The 21,274-nt window shown below is 42.5% G+C and overlaps 1 protein-coding gene across 3 annotated transcripts in view; it reads left to right on the top strand.

Moving 5' to 3' along the window:
- The window catches only part of XPO6 (exportin 6), a 51,327-nt gene that overhangs the window by 9,798 nt on the left and 20,255 nt on the right, over positions 1-21,274 (top strand). For all 3 annotated transcript variants that reach the window (XM_082064974.1, XM_082064973.1, XM_082064972.1), the window contains exons 2-8: positions 6,655-6,745; positions 8,103-8,215; positions 9,785-9,982; positions 12,458-12,617; positions 13,026-13,103; positions 17,548-18,001; positions 21,137-21,263. In XM_082064974.1, the coding sequence (XP_081921100.1) occupies positions 6,655-6,745; positions 8,103-8,215; positions 9,785-9,982; positions 12,458-12,617; positions 13,026-13,103; positions 17,548-18,001; positions 21,137-21,263 (1,221 nt within the window). The remainder of the gene's footprint in view (positions 1-6,654; positions 6,746-8,102; positions 8,216-9,784; positions 9,983-12,457; positions 12,618-13,025; positions 13,104-17,547; positions 18,002-21,136; positions 21,264-21,274) is intronic.

The following is a 21,274-nucleotide window of genomic DNA, read 5'->3' as shown; positions in this document are numbered from 1 at the left end:
GAGCTGCCAAAGTTATGGCCCATGAAACAAATGACCCAGATGATGGGTTGTGTTGTGCGGCCAGGAGATGTCTTGAAATGGCACCAGGAGCCTGAGCTGTTCTCAAAGCACGGAGTGAAGCCGACTCTAGTTTCGGTTCATTAAACCACAAAAACATCTCTGAAATGCAACGCGGAAACTGAGAATAAAGACAGAGCCATGTCTTGATAGCATCAGCAGTGTGCTGCCAGGGAGCACATATGCTGCAGGGTCTGTGTGCTGTCTCCTGGTTTAAGACGTTTGCGTGAGTTATACTGGTAAGGAGACCCTGGGAATAAGAGTGAAACCCCAGGCTTCTTTTATTATTAGTTGGAAATGATTAAATGTAGGAAGTAACACTGCCTTTGAGCTGCACAGCTCTGCCTCTCAGTCATGTGCATTCATGCTTTCTAGGAGATGTGTGTGATGTTGTACAACTCTTTCAAAAATACTTCATAATTCTGCTTTTGTTGCTAAAAATAATAACTGTGCTTCAGTTCTTTCATGAACTTTACTGCATTGAGTGACCCGAGGCTGCTCCAGGGGTTCACTGAAGTGGTGATAATATCTGTGCTTTGCTGACGACTACAAAAGGAAAGGCTTTTTATGACCCACAAAAGTAGGCTTGAAATGAGCCACCATCTTTCTGAGAGCGTCATTACTAATTTATGTGTTCATTATCATGTTATGTTAGGGATTGGGCGGGGAGGGGCTCTGAAAGACACCCTGGTGTCATTCTTAAATGAGTAAATTACTACCTTAGTACATATGCATGTCAGGTATGTCTATTATTAAATTAGGCTTGATTGAATTCCTCTAAAAGTGATCTACAATACTAAAAAAAAAGTTAAAAACAACAGAAGGAAGAAAGTTCAACAGCTGAAGTGTAGTGGTTTGAGTTTGGATGTGTATACCTGTACTATTAAGTAACAATGCACAATTGGAAGCAGAAAGCTCTGAGGTGGAAGAGTGTGATTTAGCAACGGCAGGGTGATGGTGCGTTGGTTTATACCAGCAGCTGGCATTGTGCTGCGTGCATGATTTTTCTTTTCTTAATCCTGTGCACTGGCTTGTTGGTGACATTAATAGCAATTCCTGCTGGGAACACTGCAGACAACGGGGTTTCACGTTGTGTGTTGTCCTGCAGTCCCTGCTCTGCTGGAAAAGTTGCCCATTGCGAGCACAAGCTGGTAGATGTAGCTGATACTCATCATAGCAGAACTGGGTAAAATGTGGTAAGATCCAAACCTTGATAAGCAGGAGGAGGCTGAATTGCGCCCAGCTGTGTGTCTTGCACCGGTGATAGTAGGAGACATAGTGGGTAGGAAGGGAGTGTAGAAGCAGGCTCAAAAAATGAGGAAGCTGGAAAAGTACCTGTGTTATCTATCAATAAATGGTGTAGGGGACTTTAGGGGCTGGTAGGTGCAAGATAGTGTAAAAAGTGCTTCAGGTATTGAAGGCAGGATGGAACAAGGGTGAGGGTCTGAATCAGAAACATGATGGGGTGCAGCGGGGTGGTAAATAACAGCTCCCTAACAGTAAGAGATCCTGCACTCTTTATTTAAAGAGAAGAGACGTTGTAGGGGGCTTTAGAACTGCGGCGAGGGCTTCTGCGGTTCAGCAGTGCAAGTGTTTTTGCTACCTGCCGCTGAAGGAGGTGTTTTTAAGGTTCAGCTTGTGTGGTATAAAATCCATCCTTCCACACCAGAGGAAGGTGTTCCAGCGCTGCTTGAAGTCGCATTGGAAACATTGCAGCTTCAATTAACATCTTACTAAAAAAGGCTTTGTAGAGGGATTACCTTAATTTTGTCTTGCAGTGATATCCATTTCCAAACACATTAGAAAAAAAATCAACAGGCATAACTTTCCTTTTACAGTTGTCATCAGCCTGAGTTGCCATATTTAGAGCATCGTTTGTATGATCGATACTCGGACCAAGCTGTTAATAGCAAACATTAAAAGGTTAACAGCGTGTGTCTTTATGGCATAGCATTAGAGAAAAGCTTTTCTCTAAAAGAAACAATTGCTTTAGAGAATGTAAAATGAAGTAAAAAGATAGGAAGGGAACTCTAAATGAAAGCACTTCTGGAGAAAATGGAAATAGCTTTATAAAGCACTTTCATATATCCGAGAATGATCAGGTAGTTTTTTAAGGGGAGGGGGTGGTGTCTTTGGTTTAATGCAAACTAAAATTAGTGTTGTATATTCTATTAAAGTATATGTACAATGTCTAAATTGCAATCCAAAAATCATTCCTCTATTATTTGCCAGAGTTGAATGAGTAACTCATCCTACCCAAATGCTTTAGTCATAGGCTACAGGCTAAACTGAACTTGTTATGGAATCCTGGTTTAAGCAGCAAGGTACAAAGATTTTGCTTCTCTAGAGCCTTATTGAGGAGCAGTGAACTGCAGTTTGAACAGCTTAAAATATAGTAAGTTAGCAGCTATTAGTATTTTTCCTCAATTAACAGGAATCAGTTAATCACTTATACATCTTAAAATGTAATTGAATGATAGCCCTGAAGTCAGCTGTTTTTGTAGAGCCTCTTTTTGATACTTGATGGATGGAGAGTAATGTCTTTGAGTTTGTGAGTTCTTGGTAGCAAATCTCAATTTCTGTCAAAACAGGAAGCTGTAGTCTCAGCTGTGAATCTGTTGTTGCTCTGGTCATACGAAACTGCTATTAAAGGTTGGAGTCCATAGATAAATGGTATGAGTAAGCAGCTGCATGCCTCTAGTTTGATAACTGTTAATGAAACACCTTTAGCAAACTTAATATGGCAAAAATGGCATAGATTGACAGTGGCTCTCCCACCCTGATCCACATCAAGTCATGCTCATCAGACAGGACAACTGCAGGAGCAGCAGACTTGGGACAGACCTGGCGCCCAGTCCACATGGTGCAGACCCCGCAGAGCAGCGGGTAATGGCTCCAGTTTTGGGGAGAATCACCTATAACTCATCTCCTGGAGATGCCCTCTTGGAAACAATTTCTAGGTCGAGGTGTGGGTGTCCTACTGGCACACAGGAATCTGTAGCTGTTTGCACAATCATTTAGACCTCTTGCTTACTTCTGTTCATCACTGACTCATTCACCTGCCCAAGCTGTGACTGAGGATTTCACCTGTGGCTGGAGGAACTGCTGGAGCAGCAGCTGAGATCCTCCCTGCAGGTCCGAGCTCAACCGGAGTGTTTGGGCAATCGGAAGGAGTGGAGCTAGTGTGGATAGTGGTGGCATGTCAAATTGTACCTTGGCTGCTTTTAGTGAATTGGAAAGGTTTTCATGGAGCTTTTGCTCCCATGACCTGCTGTGCAAATGGGATTAGTAGAATTGAGTGTTTTTTCCTTAAATGTCTGACAGAAGAGAGCAAACAGTATTTCCTGGCAGTTTGATCCCAGTCCTGAGTAGCCTTAGGCATTGGGGGTGGAGGGGTCAGATTTTGCAGCTTGTGAAAATAAGTGGGAAGTACTTCTGGTTTAGTTGTTGAATATTTTGTAACTGCCAGCCCTCACACAAACTCTGTAGTTAAATTCTGCTAATGATCGTCCAGACTTCATGACTTTCCTTGAAAACCTTTAAAAATGAAATTTGCATGTGACCCGAATGGCTGAATTTCAGACCAGACAAAGTGAAGCGAGTGCTGCTGGCTCTGAATGCCCGTGGCATGTGATCTTGTCCCGACCGTGCAGGACTGAGGCAGCCGTTAACGTCCGTGAGTTGCTGCTCAGTACCAGGATTTGTTGGCATTTCTCTTTGCAGACCCTGGTGATACTTTCCAGTTCTCTTTTTAAATTCAGAATAAACACTGAGCCCCAGTAGAAAGCAAGCTGCATATTAACATGAGCAATAATACTGAGGTGCAGCTGGAAATATTACAGCTGCAGGTCCTACAAACAGCTCTACTTTATAGCCTTACTAGATAATCTGCTTTCTAGGGTGTCTGGATATAGGTACAGCAAACTTCCTCTGCAGGTCTTCAACAGCATGTGTCCTTTTTATCTCAATGACCCTGTTACCCTTTGCTTGGGAGGCTGCTGAGCTCCAGATGGTCAGGAACAGTTAACTTGAGGAACACCCAAAGGTATAAGCAAATGTAGAATCCTGCTCTCCACCTTAAGTCCAACTGAAAGCTAGAAGGAGGTGCACTTGGTGTGGCACCTGGGGGAAGAGTTGGGAGGATCTCCTGTTCCCAGAGCCCATCTTGGGCTGGGTTTCGATTGCTTCAGACAGTCCGTGCTACTCTACCTTCCTTTGGCCAAACTTCTGGAACAGCCAGGAGAAAACAAATAGAAGAAAACAATCTTGGAGGTCACGCTGTTTCTTTCTGCTCAAGTTGGCCTTTGATTCTGGCCAGCCTGAGCTTTTTACATGAAATGCTTGCATTGTGCTCTCTGTTTGCTCTTTTGCTTTTGACACGTTGAACATTGTGATGATGGTGTTTTTATATAAAAGGTTGTGTTCCTAGGAGTAGGCTCTGTCATCTTCAGAATCGCAGTGCCAAGGCAGTGTTAAGTCAGTGAAGATTATCAGATGCTCAAGATTCGTGAGAGCTCTGCAATTCATTTCCAAAAGTAGGAAATAAACCTTGAATCTTGGAGAAATGACTTAGCTACTCTTCCTAAAGCAGGATTGAATTCACTATCTGAAAATGACTGAGCGCTGCCATTCCTGTGTGAAGAGACAACAAACACCTCTCTGAACTGAGGTGATCTTGAACTTGGCTGGCGGAGGCGCGGAATGGGACAACAGTGCTGCTTGGGGGGGAATTTACATCAAATTAATCTGCCCAGCGTTTGGAAAATCCCCTGTGGGGGTTTCGTGTCAGAAACTTCTGGTGAGACTGAACTCCATGTGGAGCAGCAGAGAAGTAAACTGCAGGGATTTATGAAAATGTTGAATGTGTGTGTCTGGATCTAGTTGGGAGGAACTTGCAACGATGTGCAATGTCCCAGAAATAAATGCATAGAAATGGCAGTGTGGCTGTACCCTAATGTCATTAAGGACTACACTTTTTTTATTAAAGTGAAGCTCTTGTCCACAGTGTTGCTTTTATCTGGGAAATGGTGCCTGGCAGGAGGAGCCCCTTCCATGGCTGAAGGGCTGTATTTGAGGGGAAGTTTACACTGCAAGGGACCGTTTACAGAGACCAAGTATAAATGGATTAAAGAGGTGTTAATGGGTGCTTGATCTTGGCTAAGCTGGCAAAGTGACTTTGATTTGATTGTAGGTTATTTTAAGCCAATTTCCCACTAACAATGAGTCTTGCTAAAATAGTCCTTGCTTTCTTGTGCGGGTCTGAAAAAAAAAGGGGGGGGAGTGGAGGGGATGTGGGAAATCTAGGATGAAGTTCAGTGTGCCTTGCTGAGTAATTGAAAACGTGTGGTGTCCGACAGAGCATCCATTTCCAACTGTGTGGAGAGCAGAGCCGAGTTTGTGTTCCCGTGCTGTTGTGTTGAGCTGTCGGTTCTCCTGGGGGGCAGATTCAGGCCCAGGTTGTTTGGGAAGGGTCTGGGGGTCTCCTGGTGCTTGGCCCTGTGCTGGTCCTTGGGGACCCTGCTGGATGTGGAAACAGGAGCTGGCAGAAGCCCGTAGTGGTTCTGCAAGTTGTCTCTTTTGCTTATCTCTTTGCAGAAGATTAGTAGTCATGGTTTTTGTTTCTGTTTTTATTCTTTAGAGGCAGAACTTTCAGTTTTCTTTAATGGCTTACTTTGTTTCTGTACTGAGGAAGGTCAGGGCTTGAATCTTAATGCATTTATTATTGATAGCATGCATTGCAAACATTAGAGGAATGACTAATGGCACGGTCTGTACCGGAGCAGCACTGTTTTCTAAGGCGATCCATTACCAGGCTTAGACCTCTCTGTTTGCGAGGCTGAGCTCAGTGGTGAGCTCTTACTAGAATAAAATCATCCCAACTCCAGAGACTTGCAAAACTCTAGTGACCTTGCAACAACTGTATACTAATTCTGATATTTTTTTTTTAAGAACTTGCGAACACTGAGCTATAACTGGCGAATTCCAATAATAACAGCTAAGTTTAGGATGGTTGTGTCTTCTTCTGGAATCCAATTGCAGAATAGTTGTATATTGTTTTTCAAAGCGCTGGAAATCCCTTAATCTTTCAAGCTGGTACTTCCCGAGCACTGTTGGTGTTGCAGGTGGCAGCGTGGCACAGTGTGGCACCCGGGCAAAGGAAACAAGAGGTGTCAGGAGTCCTCTCCAAGTTCGTGCTCCCCGTGCTGTCGCTGCATTTATTATCTCTAAATATCTAAGAGCATCTTCACTTGAATTTGCTGTCTTTGAGAATTACTTGATAAAGATGAGCTACCTTAAAATTACTAAATGACACTAGAGAGAGAGAAAAAAATAAAGCAGCCTTCTCATCTTGCTTTTGGTAGCTAATGCAGCTGAGCAAATGGTCCTTCAGGTCCAAAGCCTTCACTTGTACTGGACAAATCTTGTTGCTACTTGGCACCAATGAGCTGTTTAAATTCCAGATCATTTTGCCCGCCACCTGGAGTTCGTGTTCTTGTTGGTTTTTAGGTGCATCTGTGACACAAATGACAACAACCTCCTGAGTGCAAGTCAGAGTGGAAGCTGGTTTTAACTCTTTCCTTTAAATGTCATTCCCAGGCATCTGAAGAGGCCTCGCTACGGGCTTTGGAGAGTCTCATGACGGAGTTTTTCCACAATTGCACAACAAATGAGCGGAAACGTGAGATAGGTGAGTTCATGCCACTTCTTAAGGGTGCTCCCCTTTGCTTTCTGCTGCCTGCAGACCTTGGCAGAGGTGACTTGGTTTTGTTAAACAAATACAGCAGATGAAAGTGCTCCATCTGATACCGAACAGGCATCTTAGCCCTCCTGCTTGAACTTTGAAGGCTTATGTAGTTTGGGTTTTGGAGATCCCACAGCAGGTTCTATAGGTAATTAATATGTTGGTAACTGTCACTGCTGTGAGCGAGGATATGTAGATTTTTATCAAGGATAGTAAGTTTGTTAGGGTAGGAGAAGGATGTTACATTTTTCTCTGTGTGTACGTCATGGAATTGCATGTCCTGGAAAACCTCTACTTTCTGCCTAGAGATGGAGCGTGAACTTAGATTTGTTCAGCATAAAGAAGGGAAAGCAGAAGTCTGTCCTAGTTATTGCAAAATGACAAGTAGGAATAAACAGTGGTTTCATTTTGGCTGGTGTTATTACTTATGTCCTTTTGAGAACCAGGCGGGATCTTAGCGGTGCTCCAGGTTGGCTTCTTGCATTCATGGCTAATGGCTGTAAACTGGCACTTTGCTTTTATTCTCAAGCTTCTGCCATCTCTAACTTCAGTGCCAAACGTATGGTCAGCGTGAAAGGCTTCTCCTGGGAATCTGGTAAAATAAAGACTAAGCAACCAGGCAAGTTTGTTTATTCCTGTTGGGGAGATCTCCTGCTGTGGAAAAGGTAGAAGCCTTCGACATCCTCTGTTTTCCTGCTTAAGTTGTGGGAAATAAACCAATTGATTAAGGCTTAAATTAGATAAGCCTGTAAACCAGCCCTTGCAGCTTTTCCCTTTGCAACATTTGGTACATAGTCACTTGATGTGAGATGACCAAACCCTGTACCAGACTGTTTGGAGAGGTTTTGGGTATGCTGACCTACAACAAAGTCAATGGCTCATGGAGCAATTGCATTAAAACAGGTGATTTATAACCTGCGTGTGATCTGAAGCACTCCTAGTCTTTCAGAGTGACCTGGTATCTCAACATTCGGCTTTTATATACAAAATAATAACGCTTGCAATGCAATATTTGTGTGATTTATTTTAATATTAAGCTACTGGTCGAGTATAGTATTTATGTCAAAACTGTATTCTAAAATGACATGCCTATTTTGTTTTCATTAAAGCCTATTGTTAGATCACTTTAAATATTTTAGAGTGTGATTTTATTATTTTTTCCCTCCTCCAGGTTCAGTCATTCCCTGAACATGGGGTTCCTCCGATGCTCAGTGTGTTATTGTGCTGTCAGTATACATTTTTATGGATTTGTTTACAGCTTAAGAATTTTAATGTGATTTTTTTAATACTTTATTTTTTTCAGAGGAGCTTTTAAATAACTTTGCCCAGCAGATAGGAGCCTGGAGGTTCTGCCTTTATTTCCTGTCAAGTACAAGGAACGACTATGTGATGATGTACAGTCTGACTGTGTTTGAGGTAAGATGTGTACTGTTGCCTGCTCAGTGCATTTTTTGTCTGGTGCAGTTTTATATGGCAATCGATTTTATTTGAAAATGTTTGTCTAAAATGGCAGTCTAGTAAGTACAGTGATAAAAGATGCTTTTATTGCTCTCTACTAGAGAGGTTGCTTAATGGCAGGCTGAGAGTAGGAGAATATGAATCTTTATACACAAATTGAAGAATTAATTTCCTGGCATCTCTAAGTACAAATTACCTGCAGTTTCAAGGGCTGCTTGAGTTTTCTGCACAATGCTTTTAAGAGCGTTATTGCTTTTATACTGTTTATATGGTCAGAACTATGTGCATGATTACCTGATACTAGCTACTGGAAACTTTAATGCTAAGAAGGAAGACAAAGTTGCTTTTATTTTTCTGATGTCTCATGGTTGTGGTCGATGCTATTGAACTACATCCCACAAGCTTACGTGCTAGTTGTAGAGGTAAGGTCTCTTTTAGAAGACCGCATCCCACTCTTCACCTATTTATAAAAGAACAAAATTATGGTTAAAAGCCTAAATATTGATCTGTGTATCTGCTGGAAGAAACAGAAGTATTTGTGAACAGCTCTGTTTTATCAACAATTTCTCAGTGACCAGTGCAGTGTCTTTCCCTGAGGATGTTCTGTTCACTTTATCTCGGGTTGCGTGAGAAATCTGGACTTAATCTGCAAACTGAATCTGGTGTGCCATCCTCTCAGAAGGGGTAATCGTGACAAACAGTATGGGAGTTGTTCCCTGCTCTGGGGATGGATGTCACACAGCAGTAGCCTGCAATGATTAAACTGATGTTCATGAAAACATGCTTGATTAATAAACCTTTGCTTCTCCGGGGGGCGGGGGGACAAGGTAGTACTGAAAAAAATAATTGTGCCCAGAACTAAGCAGAACAAAGAAATCACTGTCCAAGTGTAAAAGTGAGGGGTACGAGTCCACAGCTCAGCTGAGAGATGAGGATCTCTCCACTGAGGAGCTTGAATTTCTGAAGTTAACTGCTGTAGTTCTGCGCACTCATAGCCGTCCTCTGTCGTAGTCTGCAACTTCATCAGCCTTGAACTTCTCTGAGTACTGAATGTCAGTAAAAGTGTGTATATAAACACAAGGATTGTTCCCAAAACCACCCCTTTCAGGTAATTGTAGAGAGTGATGAGGTTTCCTCTCAGCCTCGACTGTGGAGCAGTTAGAGCATCTTAAATTTCAGCTCTTTGCCCAGCGAGCCTGTGTCACAGCTCTAAGAAAAGAGAAACATCTTCTGTTTAACCTGCTAATACCTGCTTGTTTCCTTATCGACGGGTCTGCCTGTGGCAGCAGAGAAGGTTGAGCTACATCAGGTGTAGATGTTTAAGTTTTATAACTGCCCAGGTTTGGACAGCAAGAGGCCTGGATAGAATTGACAGCTACAGCCTTTTCCCTGCCTGTGCATCGTGGCAGGTGCTGGGCAGGAGATGGAACAGCTCTGCCTGGTGCTCTGTCCCTGCGTTACGTGTCCACATTCTCTCGCTGTTTAACTTGAGCACAGCATGTCTGAGATGAGCTGTTTTTTTTCCAGAACCTAATCAATAAGATGTGGCTTGGGGTCCCGTCTCAAGACAAAATGGAGATTCGCAGCTGCCTGCCCAAGCTCCTTCTAGCTCAGCATAAAACTCTGCCTTACTTCATCAGGAACAAACTCTGCAAAGTCATTGTGGATATTGGCCGGCAAGACTGGCCGATGTTCTACCATGACTTTTTCACTAACATCTTGCAGGTAAGAAGTTTCTAATGGGAAAACTTGGCTTCATTCATGGAGAGACATTATTTTGTTACCTTGAGTAGTGACTTCCCTTAACAAAGGTTAACTAATTACATGAAAAACAAAGTTGCTTCTTCAATTCCTTTTCTTTAATTTTGCAAATAACCCTAAGCTTCCTACATGTTACATTTCTTTCTAGTGTTACAAGTTTTTTGACAAAGGAACAATATGAGGCAACAAGTATCAACTGCACTTTGACTTTTAAATATTTAGGAGCAGTTGTTGTAGGGGTTGTGTGTTCTTTAAAGAAAAAAACTCAGTAAAACTATGGATGTGTCACTAGATGATTCTCAGAAGTGAGGTTTCTGAATGTGGCTGTTGGAGGTTTTTCACCTAAAAGCCAGAGATACGTGATTAGGTGCCAAAAAATTTAGGGTAAAGTCACTAATGGAATGGTGCTGGGGTGTTTAGGGCTCTTGCAGGAAGATGAGAGTATGTGTTTGAGGATCCTGGTTGAGATGGTGCCATTAGTTTGAATGTCGGTTGTAATTCCGTATCTCCACAGTGAAGCCTGAGCTGAAGTGCTGAGGTGATGAGATGATTTTGGATGCAGCTGTGCCCACAGACAAACCACAAGGCAGTTCAAAAAAAATCAAAGTCCCTGAGTATCAGGAGTTTACTTGTTAAGACAAATGGCTCTAGTATTAATTGCAAAATTAAAAAAAAAATGCTAACTTGGCATACAGAGCTTGTTACTAATTGCTGTAATCTCTTTTCAGATAGCCTTTTTTTTTGTAATCATGTAGTGTGACATGCTGTGATTTTTTTCTGAATTGTCAGTTTCACAATAAGTACTCTGAGACAACTGTCTACACTACAGGTTTGACTTTCATTTCATTTGCATCTGAATTTCTGAGCCTCTATTTGCTTTTATAGCACTTTGAAGGTTATCTTTAGTGATTGCAGAGCCCACTTTTGGTATCTATTTGTCCTTAAGCCTCTCTTTATGAACTCAGCTTTGGAGGGAAATGTTCCTCTCAATTTCCAAAAATCTTCAGAGAAAGTGAGGAAGAAGCCACTAGTACTGAACTTCAAGACTTCCAAATAAAGCAGAGTAGCACAGGAGCAGGATATTTTGCTTTTGGAGTTGCAGATGAGTCTTTTCTTCAGACTTTCTTCTGAGATAATTTGAAGAAACTGTTTGATTCTTTAGCATTGATTTGTACCCCAGTACTCTAAGTAGCCTTAAACTTCTACTGAATCGTTGGAGGGATGGAGAAGAAAAGTAACTTGGACTACTGTATTGTCATTATGTAAAACAAATAATTTTATGTAGAAAGTGCTACTTTTTTAGAGGTATGAAATTTGTTTAACGTTACTGAAGTGCCAGTACATGGTATTGCTAAACTTCCTCATGTTGTCAGAAAATATTCTGAGAGATCTTAAGTGTCTTTGCACCTTGATAACAAATTGTGTATTTTCTTTTTTATCTATCTGCTTATATGCCATCATGTTTCCTTTCTGAAAGCAAGCATGCGTCTAGACTAAGAGCTTTTCGATGGGCTTTTTTCCCCCCTATGTATTTCACCAAACTGTGTAGCCTTAGCAGTGTTAACTCAATGTTTTCCTAGTTTGGTGGGTCAAGGAGATTAGTACCGAGGTCAGCCTGTGTTACAGAATTTGTCTTTCAAGCTTACTTCTAGTAACTGTGATTGGCTTCAGGCTTTTTCTCCCAGAGGGAGTAGTGCATCAATTGTGTTGGATGTTCCAGGTCAACAGAGAAGAGAAGCAATGAATTTCAGCTGAAAGTAAATCTTTGTCCCACTTGAATGTGTCTTTAATATCCCAGTGGCTAATGTAGGCAAAAATCATTGCTTATTCTCATCCTGTTCTGCACAATCTGTTCATGGTGGAAGTCACTCTTTTTAGAGTAAATGTGATTTCCAGTTTGAAATGCAGTACAGATGCCAGGAGAGGTATCCCTTAGCTGTGCTCCTGTCTCATCTGATATTGGCTGCAGCTCTTTGTATGGGGAGGGATGAGCTTTTAAATGGGAAACTGCTTGGCTGATGGTGCAGGCTCCTGACCTGAGCGGGGCTGCAGCGGCAGCCCCACTACGAGGTGAAACCGCTGGGGCGATTCTGAGAAGTGATGATGTCAGCAGAAAGCAGTAAACAGGAGGAACAAACAGTTACTGGTAAACATGCTGGAACAGAGAATGTGTGCAGTGACATTATGAAAGCTCTCTTGAAACCCCAAGGATTCCCATGGTACTTGAACTGTTGCAACATCGTTGATTAATGTTTCAGGAAATTGAATATTTGCAGTTCTCTTCCCTTAACACACAGCGCTGCAAACTGTGGGAACTGATACTCCCTTGGTCTTGAAGCGCTTCTAAACTGCTCATAGTGTTACTAACCCCTTGTTTGTCAGCTGATGGCTTTGCAGAATGTTGTCATCACATGTTGAATTCATGTGTTTTCTTCTCAGTTAATTCAGTCTCCTGTGACCACTCCGCTGGGACTGATCATGTTGAAGACTACTTCGGAAGAACTGGCATGTCCGCGGGAAGATCTTAGTGTAGCCCGGAAAGAAGAGTTACGCAAGCTGCTCCTAGACCAGGTGCAAACAGTGCTTGGGCTCCTCACAGGTACGAGTTACTGCACTGGCGGCATTGAAACAAACGTCCTTCTTCGCCATCCCTGAGATGCCGGCGAGCTGCACATTCCCGGTTCGGGGAAGCAGCACGTGGGTGGTGTAGTGGCTGCTCCTGCGGTCTGAACGCTCAAATCTACCCTTAGGCATTTGGGTCAGTTTGCTGTGAAACAAACTAGTGTAGCAAAACAGGTGTACAGCTGTGTGTATCCCCTCTTCAGGAAGAGGGATTGAGACTGTGGATCAGCACTTGGTAATTTCTTTGGGCTCCCTAAGATAAGACAATGTTCCTTGTCAAAGCACTAAAGATGTGCTCTACCAAAGTTCTGTTGCAGTCTCTACTGTGTTTGTTAGACCAGCCTGTCTTTTAGTAGACTGTTCTGAAAAATATCTCTTTGGCCAGGTATTTTGGAGAGCATCTGGGACAAACACAGCGTTACTGCTGCCACTCCACCACCATCCCCAACTTCAGGAGAAAGTGGTAAGGATGGCTAAAGCTACAAGATGATATTTACATGTACTTTAACTTGCAATATCGGGCATAGATTCCTTCATTTACCGTCTAACTTCTTGTAATAACCCTTTCCTAGAGCTTTTCATAGGCCAGTAAGTTTCTGATCCAAAAGGCAAAGCTTGCATGAAGAAGCAATTTCCACTGTGGGGGATGCCCCACTGAAAATGCCACCTCGTTGAAAAGTGCACACATAGCTTCTCATTGTCCTCAGATGGCAAAAAGCTTTCTGAAGTGTCAATCCAAAATGCTCTAACATCAGTGAGCTGGCGTTGTCCTCTATACATTTCAGCTGTAAATACATCAAACTCCAGAGTGGAGCAAAACTGAAGCCTTAACTAAAAAATGTGGCTGGGCCTTTGTATATATTTATTGCAAAAGTTTGGTTTCTACCTATTCTTTTTAGGTTTTTTTTGTGTGGGTGCTTATCTGATCTGAACTCATTTACATATATATTTCTTAGTTACCTTCAAAACAGAAGGTATATTTCTGTGGTACTTGTACTTGGGGCACATTTTACTTATCCTGTTGAAGCTAAATAGGGGATAGATGAATACGGTCACCCCAGGCTGATCTTGATGACTACCTGTTTCTCTCGTGCCTTGATGTAACACAGGTCATTGTTACGTTCAGCTCACCCAGCATTGTCTGGCACATTGTGGGGTCTTTGTTCCTACTTCTTGGAAAACAGAGCAAGAAAACTACCATGATATAGTGAAATCAATAATATTGTCTGATCATGGTTCTGTCTCTTTTTAAAGAAGGAAAAACAAGGGTTTAGGGAAGCCTGTAATACCTGGCTGTGCACAGGGAGAAGGTGAAACACTTGTGGATCTGATATTTCTTTTTCCGGGGTCGTACTGACTGAGTTGTGCTTGGTGCAGTGTGTTCTGTGCCTTACACAATTGTACCAGGTACCTTTGTCTCTCTAGTCTTTGGGACCTTAAACAGTTAATTGAGAGCTGCAGATCACTTCCTTGTGGCCAGATTGCACTAGTCAGCTTCAGGCAGCTGCCTGTGATAAGCTTTCGTTAGTGTTAAAACTTTCACATTTAAGTATGAGTTGGAGTGGAATTTCAGGTGCCGCTTTCCTGTAGAAGAGCTTAAGACACTTTTATTTATACACAAAACAAACTTAAATGGGAAAAAAAAAATTCTTGGTTTGAGCAGGAGGTGGGTGGATTTTGCTGTGGAAAGCAAAAGTTTGAAAAAAATAATATTAACAGAAAAGGACAAAACTTGTAGTATCCCTTGGGAAGAGTGAATGTGCTGCTTGGAGAGGGCAGAAGCACCAGCCTCACCCACCCTGGCAGCAGGAGCCTCAGTACTTCCATGTGATGTTGAGTAAGATTGAGGTCTTCCGTGGTAAAAAAATGATTTATGTTTATCAGTTGTTGGTAGTAAATGCCTTGGTATCCACGACTGCTGTATTTGTACAAAGCAGGGTGAATTGCTCGGGGAGCCCAGGTTCTGGTTAGTGCAGGTACATGACGGCCGTGCCTGCAGGAGCGGGTACTGCACTGCAAACCGCACGTTCCAGAGTTACCTTGGAAAAAACCCAATGCTGGTTTGTTCTGAGGTGCCAGTAATGTGAACTGATACATCTGTTTTGTTGTCTAGAGTTGTAATAAAGAAAAAAATAACCAGTGGAGTGAATTGTGGGCTGATTGTGAGTGGAAGCTGGTTTGAGAAGTCTCAGTTGATGGCTGAATCGCTGGATGGTGCCTGTGCTGAGGCTGCTTTTCATCCACCTGTGTGTTCACCTCATGGCTTGAGATTGTATTTCTCCAAGTGAAAGTTTCTGTTCTGGGTCTTTCCTTTCTCCCCTTTCAGGGAAAACAAACGAACTTCTTATACAGCATATTTTCAAGATAATTGCTAGTAATTAAGCTACACTGACAGTTCATTTAGTAGTTCAGGCTTAATTTCATTGGGTCCTGCCTGTGCTAACTTATTTGAAACTTCCTCTGTTTTCTTCTGTGCTTTGCCTTAACTACCCTCTCCATGTTCACCCTGGTTGTGCTTCAAGTTCTCAAGCCCAAAAGGAGGAGCACTGAGTCTTCCCTCTTGTCCACTGCTTGCTTGCTTTCTGTGTTTTGTGAAGGACTCTTTTCTTTTCCTTTACTTTCTTTGTTTACCAGACGTCTGTTGGGTCAAATAATGATATATGATCAGTCAAATGAGACAGAGTGGAGTAAGAGCACTGATGGGGTTGTTTTTGTGGGGAAGCTGCAGGGCTGAAAGCCAGATGTAAAGGTCAGTAGCAGTGAGTGGCAGCCTGGCGCTGCAAGAGAGATGTACATGATTGGAAGGTGAACTATAGAACAAACATGGGTTTAGTGAAACTCTCCCATTAAATTTTGTACTGGCCACGTTAATTGTTTCTCTGTCCTTAAAATTTGTGAAATCTTTAAGCTGCCCCCATCGTTTTACCCACATATTGTTGTATTTGAGTGTTATTCATGCAGCAAAGTATTTCTGTTTACTGGTGACGCTTGTGCTTTTTTATTGCTTAGATGAGGCCACCACCTTTTTCTCTTTACATGCAAGTGAAATTAAAGGTGTTCCAAAAGGCAAAATAAGAAGCAGCGTCCCTATAAATGTTTAATATCTTCCATCAGAGCCAAAATCTCTTCAGGAACTTCGAAAACTGATGCTTCCTTTTTCTGCATAGGAAAGCAGAGTGAAATGATTACTTGCAAGTCTTGCATAGTTTTTAAATAGCACTTGAAGACAATGTTAATTTCTCACAGCACTTAAGCAAAGGAACTCTCATCATGTCCTATGTTGGGAAACATTTGAGTTATTGCATCAGTATAGAATTTGTTCAGCAATAACCTCTCAGCCTCCAAATGTTGTCTTTGCATGATTTATAGCCCTTTACTTGATGAATCCCTTCCTTAGGCATATTCACTTGTGTGGTAAACAAATGAGTGATAGAAATAAATGTTTGTTGATGTTTACTTCTGCAGAGCTAGCCTGATCCCTGCCTCTCCCCAAGAGTTTTCTCCCTGTGCATGAATGCATTTGATCCTGTAAATTTATCACCTGTTTGCAAAGACACCAAATATAACTTAACATACCTTAAACTCTGAACTTCAGTAATTTAACTGGGTGCAAAGCGCTCAGACCAGCTGATGTGGGGTTTGGACTGGATGTGGGAAAGAATCATGTTTGCTTCTGTAAAATCACAGTGCAAGCAGCTCTTGCACTGCAGTGTATGTGTAGTTGTGAATGTTAATATGAAGACTAAGTGCAGGGTGATCTAATTCAGCTGAAGTAGTAGCATGATGCCTTAAATTCCTGGAGCAGAGGAGAAAGAAACGATGATAAGTTGTGACAGAGTTATGAATTCAGTGATGTAAGACATCGATCTTGATGAAAAATGGAGACTTAAGAAGAGTCTGTGCATCATTCATGCTTCTGAGTACTTTGGAAATAGCTCAGTAAATCATATCTGTGTCCGTATTCCTAGTGTGTTGGGTCATTTCACTTTGAAAAAAAATGACTTGGATTTTCTGGGGAGAAGTTTAAACTTACTTAAAGTAGCAAGTGCCTGTGGGTTTCTAAAGGTGAAGAGAGTATTTGTACTCAAGGAAGAAGTGTATTGAATAACCCGGGGAAGGTGAGTAGGTTTTCAGCGTGTGGTCTATGGAAGCCTCTGAGTTAGTCGTCAGCCTTAGCTGGGGGTATCTGCTTGGATTTCCGTTAAGCTTTCAAGAAGGCTTCTCACTAAAAGCTTTTGAGAAAGTGAGGGCCATCAGGGATGTGGGAGTCTCTGCATTGTTAAAAAAAATGGTTAGAAGGTAGGAGTTAAAGGGTAAGTGGAAATGATTTCCTCTCCCCACGATGGGGGGGGGGTCACCTGTGGAGTAGTGATTGGGACATACTCGGAGACCTTGGAAAAGGGCTCAGTGAAGAGCCAAGGAGGCTTGCTGATGGCACCGAGATGGTCAGAATGTTGGAAAGTAGGTACAGCTGAAGACCCACAGGAAGATCTTGTGCATCTCTGGGCAAATGGAAGGGGAAACGCAATGCAGAGAAGTGTAACCTGCATTTGGACAGGGAGAGCAATATTCATCTCACGGCAAATCATGTGCTCCAACTTCACCTTCAGTATATAGGATTAATTTCTGAGCATTATACCGCATCATTCTACAAAAATTTCAGGGAGGGGAGTAAATTTTATAATGAATTCCTAAAATACACCCCATGGCATTGCTATTATCTGAATAAAAGTTCAAAAAATTCCAGGATACGAAAATGACTAGTTCATCTCAGATAAATCTTTGTACACTAACTTGCTGAGTGCCAGAGGCTCTGATGCCTTTTGCTTTATAGCTGGGGTTGGTAGTTGCACCATTTGAAGGTAATTGCCTTGATTCATAACACAGATGTCTGCTTTGTTTCCTAGGTGACCTGTTAAGTAGCCTGTTGCAGAGTCCCAATGCAGCCAAATTATTGAACCAGCCAATCCCCATCCTCGATACAGAAAGTGAATATATATGTTCCCTGGCACTGGAGTGCCTGGCACACCTCTTCAGCTGGATCCCTTTGTCTACCAGTATCACCCCGTCCCTCCTCACCACCATTTTCCACTTTGCTCGCTTCGGCTGCGACACCCGTGTTCGGAAGATGTCTTCTGTCAACGGCAGCAGCCAGAACTCGGTGTTGGGACAGGAGCGTGGCCGACTCGGTGTCTTGGCCATGTCTTGCATCAATGAACTGATGTCTAAGAACTGTGTGCCTATGGAGTTTGAAGAGTATTTGCTACGGATGTTCCAGCAGACTTTCTACCTCCTGCAGAAGATTACCAAGGAGAACAATGCCCATACAGTGAAGAGCCGGCTAGAGGAACTGGATGAAAGGTAAGAGCAACCAAACAGCTAAGTAGCTGTGCTAGGGCCTCTTGCTTTCTAAGGGACTGTCTTTATTATTTTGCGGTCATGCATGGTGTGTCTAATGGCCTTTTTTTCAGAGTACTGTGCTGGGGGAGACAGGCGGAAAGGTAGGTGCCCACAGGTAAGGTTCTGGTAAGGGGCTGAGTTTGCTAAGGGACTGTGGTGGCGCAGGTTTGTATTCTTTCCTGTCCTCTTCCTTCCCTTTCCCCCGTTCGTTACTGTTTGACTGCAGGTCTGAGGTGGCACAAGAGCTGAACCTGCCCTTCATTCAGTTGTAACAGAAAACAGAAGAGGCTCAGTGAGGTAAAGGCATTGCAGCATTCCCTTCCCTGGTCGGCATCTGCCTTCTCTGCTTAAACATACAAAGAGTGGGTAGATATTCTGCGAGTCATGACTTGAAAGAAAATAGAAGTAGTTTCCTACCCATCATTGAGATGTGATGATTTCTGATTGCTTTTTTATTTTTACTATTTTTAAACAACACCAAAAGACAGCTTAGGGAACTCCATTCACAGCAGCGAACGGCTGTCTGGCACGCCTGATTGGAGGCAGCAGGGAAGTGGCAGCATCTTTGAAGGTCGTGTATTGTCATCTTCCAGAAAGTGAAAGTTACTATTAATACCATCCTTGTTGCCTAAAAACAGCTCAACTCTGTTATATCGGCTATTCCTACTTGTAGGAGAGAAAGTGAGACTTGTCTTGCTGTTGTGTGGAGTGGTTGAAACCGTGTGTTGGCAGGGCGGTGGCAGAGGTGACAACTTGCTGCTGCTGCTCATTGCAGGCTGTGTGTGCCGTGGGAAGGTGGGCAGACTGGTGCTAACGCTGACAAGTAGGTCACAACTGTGTGAATGCGCTCAGTATCTTGCTACAGATACTTGATGATGGAGATAAACTTCTGGTGCAGCTATGTACTTGTATTCCCAGATGCAGCAGCAAGGCTTTGGGGCTATTTGTTGTTTTTCTTTGATATCCACTTGGGATAAAAATAAAAACAAATTTAGCGGAAAACTGGGTCAGTTTGTAGAGATGACTTGTGTGTTTCTTGTGTAAACCTCCCTTTTTCCATATCTTTAAATACACACATAACCTTGGGATAGTCAATGTAGATTAATCGTGACTTCTGTTTAACAGTGGTATTGCCAGATCCTCGTGCTCTGTTCCTTAGATGTGTTATCCACAGAGATCGTTGGTGTCTGTGAGACCCCCCAGTATTCATTGCCATGGTCATAAGTAGAGCTGTAACTAAGATGTTCTGGAGACTGGAAAAATCCATCTGGCTTCTGGAGGAGTGGAGCTTTCCCTGAGCTGACCCTGTTTTCTCTGTGGAAAAGGCTGTGAGGATTTTGCATTTGTCACCTAAGGGCATAACTGTACATTTTATGTCCAAAACTAAAGACCTTACCACATGAAAGTGTTGTCCTGGCTTGGACTAAGAAAATCAGAAGCAAAATTGGCACCAAAGAAACTACCTTCAGTAGACTGCCATGTTCAGAACCTGCTTGCCCTGGGTCTTCCCCTTCCTCTTGTGGTGCTGGTTTTCTTTTTGTTACAAAATCAGTGTGTTTTTGAATGGTTTATACTGCCAAAATAGTCCAGAAAGAGTAAGCTTAAACTGTTGTCTTGCTTTGTGTTTGGCTTTAACTTGAAGATCACAAAATGTGGGGAATGGCTAGTAAGGGCATCAGCAACGGCATGGTGGCTGCAGAAGGGACTTTGGGGCTGGCGGAGGTAGAGGCCGTGCAAGAATTTCAAAGGTCTCAGGTCAGAGCCTCTTTAGAAAATAAGAATGAAGAAAATTGAAAGCAATGTTTGGGTCCGGACTTTTTTTGCTAGCTTCACTTTTGAAGTGTTAGGTCAGTGAGATGTGTTTAGTGGTGCCTGGTCAAGTAGGCAGTGACAAAGAAAAGTGAAATATAATCTTTTTGCATATTCAAAGTACTGTGCGTTTTTTGGTAGGCTTGTAATAACCAGCAGTGCTGCAGCTCTTTGTTAGGTGGCAATGCTTCTGGTCTTGAGTGAGGTTTCATTAGAAAGAACAGGGATTTCCCCTGAAAAAGAATTAAGAGTTTGCAGAGGGAGAGTGCAAGGCAGCTCAGTGAAACCAGGTTGTTCAAGCATGCCTGAAACTTTGCCAGTCCTGACTTTATTTAAAATAAAAACTTGAAGTACTCTTGCCCTTACCATATGGGAAGGGTGGGCTTCTCTGCACACACATGCCCTTGTCACCGAGTCACCAGAGCTCTTGCTGTTTGTGTGATGCTGGAATGGATGGGTCCTGTATGCTGGTGGACTATTTAACGCTTTTTTTGTATAGGTAGAAATGAAGATGATTTCTAACCTCCATGAAGCTCACGTTGTGCAGGGTGTGATCTTATTCCACATGAAAAACTTACTCCATTCTGGTCTTTGTAATTTTTCTCCAGTTGCGCTCTCAAGAACCCACCAGTGCTTGCACCGAGGTGCTCTTGCTGGATTCCCTGAAATTTTGGTAGCAGGCTCCCTTTTGGATCTTCACTTCCTACAGTGCCAAGCATTGAGTAGTCCCATGCTTTGGAGGAAGATTTGTCCTTATAGTCCAGTTCAGAAGCTTTTAGATAGTTGATGTACATTGCAGAAGGAACTGTCCTTTCCAGCTCTCAGCTCTGTGGCTCTACCAGTATCTTGTGTAAATGTTTAACATGTGTATTGCTAACTTCTGCATTAACTTCTTGCTTCCAGCTGAATTCCTCCATGGTCCACTTTATTTCACTAATCCTAGCTGCATCAGTAAGATGATCCTTGCTATTAAATACTCATTTTTCTATGGTGGGAGGGTTTGTGCTTATTTGCAGGCCTAATTTCATTTATATTTATCTGAATATTAAAGTTGCTTTTGACTAGACTGTCTTTTCTGCTGTTTCAGGTATTAATGGAATGAAGGGTTGCCCATCCCGTAGGTAATTGTTGCAGGGCTTTATATTTTAATTGTTCTACTGGCTGTTACTTGTAACTTTCTTTTTATTGGAAGGATTTTGAGTGAATTTTATCACTGTTTCAATGAAATTGCTTTCCCTTGTGGCATCCTCATGTTTTCTCAGTTGTGTTTTCTTCTTTCCCTTATAGCTACATTGAGAAGTTTACCGACTTTCTCCGTCTCTTTGTGAGCGTCCACCTACGAAGAATTGAATCCTACTCCCAGTTCCCTGTGGTTGAATTTCTGGCACTGTTGTTCAAATACACTTTTCATCAGGTACAGCCCCG

This window comes from Streptopelia decaocto (assembly GCF_964273445.1).
Source record: "Streptopelia decaocto genome assembly, chromosome: 13".
NCBI classification, from domain to species: domain Eukaryota; kingdom Metazoa; phylum Chordata; class Aves; order Columbiformes; family Columbidae; genus Streptopelia; species Streptopelia decaocto.
The sequence above is the reverse complement of the archived record's forward strand: the minus strand, read 5'-3'. Positions and strand labels throughout refer to the sequence as shown.